Genomic DNA, 3,291 nt, shown 5'->3' on the forward strand with positions numbered 1-3,291 from the left:
GGAGCAATGAGAAAAGGAGCCCATGGTGCAGCTGGGTGTGATGTGAGCTTCTGTCTCAAGCTGAGAGTGGAAAGATGCTGTAGTGGGGGAGACAGTTGTGGAAGGACACTGATACCTGGATCTTGCTCATCTGGAGATGGTCATTTGGTCGCACCAGGCAAGGCTAGCAGGGCTGAAGGCTCCTCTCCCCATGCTGTGGCTTGGCCAAGATGTGGCGCCGGCATGGCACCTTGTGACCCCATGTTCCCCCCATCCAGACCACAGCACGTCCCCACACATCCCCACACATTGGCATCGCAGCCACCAGCACCCTGGGCAGTGCCAGCAGCTGAAGGAGGGAGCAGGTGGATGGACAGACAGACAGACAAGCACCTGCAGGGCACCCAGGCTTTATTGCAGAACTGTCTTCACTTGGCTGCTCCAGCTCAGCAGTTGCAGGGTCTCTGTGCCCCAAATCCTTCCCTTTCCAGTGCAAGGGCTGCCAGGAAGGGCTGAGGCTTCGCAAGGGCAGAAGCACCCAAACTCCAGTAGCTCCTGGTGTGGGGTGGTGGTGATGGGTGGCACAGCCCTGGCAGGGTGGGGTGTAAGGGGGCAGGAGGCTGTCCGTGTTGCTGTGGGTTGGGTGAGTAGCCCAGTGCCCTGGTGCTGCTGTCCATCTCAGAGAGCTGCAGGTTTTCCTGGTCGTGGCTTCTGCACTGTTTCCTCAACCAGGCGGCCCTGCACACCAGAGCCAGCACCACAGGCACCTTCACACTGAGGAGGAGCAGCAGGTAGGTGACACTGAGGTGGGACCTGGGTAGGAGAAAGGAGATGATGCTAGAGCTTGAGTAGGGTGTGGGCAATGAGAATGGAAACTGGGGCACTGCCAGACACCCCACTTGTCTCTGGGATGCTCCTCAAGTTGCTGCCACTAGGGGAACCCGAGGTTGGGGGATGCATGTAGGGGAAAAGGTGGTTTTGGCTGGGAGATACCCTTGTGGGATTGCCCAGACCCTGAACTCTGACTCACAGCACTGGAGGCCCCCCCGTGGGGCACAGGACGTTGGTGTCCAATGGGCTCCCATCGCTGTCCTTGGTTGTGGTTGGAACAGTTGAAATATCTGTGAAGAGAACACAGAGTCAGAGCAAAGTGGAAACGCCCTGCGGCCCATCCTGCCCCCTCCCTGCACATCAGGTCTCTGCCCTGGGCCAGGGTGGAGATGGGAGTCTCTGGGCAATGCACTAGAGGAGGAAGAAAAAGGGGTTTCTACTGGCAGGAGCTGGGAACCCCGAAAGATAGAGGTGTGGAAGCAGAGACACTGAATGGGAGTGAGGGAGAGGCTCTGCTCTGCTCTGCATGAAGCTCCATACAGCTTCCTCCAGCCCTCAGGGCAGCCTCTAGCTGGTCTTGGTGTCTGCAAGGAGCTTGTTCCCGCTTTCACAACCCCTGTCATCCCCTGGCTGGGGAGGTCTTGTCCCCAGTGCAGTGATCCCAAGTGACAGGCTGCATCACATGCCCCTGCTTTACTCCCACTCCAGCATTACCTGTGGAGACCATCACCTTGGTGAAGTGCTGCGGGCGGAACCACAGGGTCCTCCTCATCCCGCACGCGTACCAGCCTTCATCCACTGGCGTGACACCATCCAGCACCACCGTGAACGAGTGTGCCGTGTGGTTGTCCCTGATGGACACCCTGCCCTGCGTCACTGTCACCTCCGAGCTGTTGGTTTGGATGATGTAGGTGGAGCAAAACCAGAGGAAGCCCGGGCGGCACCAGTACTTGTAGCGGAGCTCGTAGCCTGGCTTGTAGCTGAAGGACAATACCAGTGAGCCACCCAGCTTGGCTGTCACCTGCGTGGGGCCTGTCACTGCCCAGCCACCTGCGGGGAACAAGGAGAGGAGTTGCTCTGAGCAGGCGCGCTTGGGGACACGCTGTCCTGAGGGTGGCTGTGCCCCTGCACCTGCTGTGCAGGAGAGCCGTGCTGAGGTGAGATGTCCCCAGTCATTAAAAAAAGAGCCCATGTCAAGTATACATGTTATTAAATGAGCAAAACCCTCGTCACCAGTGATCATATGAGAGCAGCACAAGCAACCCTCAGAGGTCATGCCCTGTAGCCGTCCACTGGCCACAAGAAAAGGGTGGGCTGTTGCCATGACTGTGGTCAGGGCTTCCTGGGCTGGCTTGGTCCCAGCCTCTCTGCAGCTCTGCCAGAGCCCACGAGGTGGGAACCACCAACCTGAGCTGCTGGGTCTTACCTGGGAAAAGGGTCCAAACCAGGAAAATCCTGATTTTCCAGCTTCTTGGTCCTGATGTGGACATTTCCTTGCAGTCATTCACACGGTACCCTAAAGGACTGAGCCAGATTCATGTGCATCCAGGCGTCCCAGGAGCCTCCCAAGCCTCCTTCTCCTGTCACTTCCTCGGGCGGTGTTTGCCCACAGACCCTGTATGACTTTAAAGGCAGTTGCTTCCTCCCCTTCACCCAGGGGCCATGACTCACCCTGGGAGTGTCTCATGAGGGAGACTATGCTTCACTCTGAAACAGCTGCTGTTCCCCAGGAAACCTCCAAAACGCAGTGGGTTCCTCCACCACAACGCCCATCCCAGCGGGGGAAGCAGCCCCTTCCCCACGCACAGAGCCCAAAGGGCTTCGGGGGCTCCGCAGGGGGGCCAGGCCAAAGCAGGGGTCTGGGGAGTGAATGCACGTCAGCCCCTGTGGATGGACTGGTTGGGACTGCTGGGGGGCTCTCCTGGTTGTGACGGACTGGGTTGATGGACAGCTGTCCCGTCTGTGCTGGTGCTCCCCGCCTCCTGAGCTGGCTGCCAGCGCAAGCTGGGCTGCTTTTGTTTGTTTTCTCAGGCAGAAGTGTCTCATTCTCACCCAAAAACGCCTTTTTTGGCACAGCGGTGGGTTTTGAGTGACAATGTTCTTTTTCCTCCTGAAATTAAATGTTTCCACTGAAAGTTTCAGACACCCAAACACAAAAAGCAAAGCTTCTTCCCTGGCAGCAGACTTGCCAGTGGATTTCTTCCTCAATGCCCTGAAAAGAGCAAAAAGTACAAAGCACCAGCCCTGCCAGAGGCTGAGGCCGGTCCTGCCCCCTGCCCTGTGCCCCTCCTGTTGCCAGCCATGGCAGGAGGAAGCTCTGGGGGTTTTCATCATCGGGTAACCTCACTCATTCTCAGTGAACAGGGTGACTGGCTGTGAACCAAGCCGCTGCAAATAGCAGCAAGGTCTGAATTCCAGAAGTGTTTGGAGATTGTAATCCTGCTTTCTGCTGATAAGCTTCCTGGAAAGGCTGGGCTCCAG

At 57.6% G+C, this 3,291-nt stretch overlaps 1 protein-coding gene across 1 annotated transcript in view; it reads right to left on the reverse strand.

Moving 5' to 3' along the window:
* LOC104501016 (CMRF35-like molecule 6) overlaps positions 1–3,291 on the reverse strand; it is a gene marked incomplete at its 3' end in the record, with an annotated part of 5,769 nt that overhangs the window by 1,945 nt on the left and 533 nt on the right. Inside the window, exons 3-6 of the mRNA XM_010144751.1 lie at positions 2,237–2,326; positions 1,525–1,860; positions 1,010–1,100; positions 632–792 (exon numbers count right to left, since the gene is read on the reverse strand). Of these exons, the coding sequence (XP_010143053.1) occupies positions 632–792; positions 1,010–1,100; positions 1,525–1,860; positions 2,237–2,326 (678 nt within the window). The remainder of the gene's footprint in view (positions 1–631; positions 793–1,009; positions 1,101–1,524; positions 1,861–2,236; positions 2,327–3,291) is intronic.

This window comes from Buceros rhinoceros, unplaced genomic scaffold (assembly GCF_000710305.1).
Source record: "Buceros rhinoceros silvestris isolate BGI_N320 unplaced genomic scaffold, ASM71030v1 scaffold30071, whole genome shotgun sequence".
NCBI classification, from domain to species: Eukaryota; Metazoa; Chordata; class Aves; order Bucerotiformes; family Bucerotidae; genus Buceros; species Buceros rhinoceros.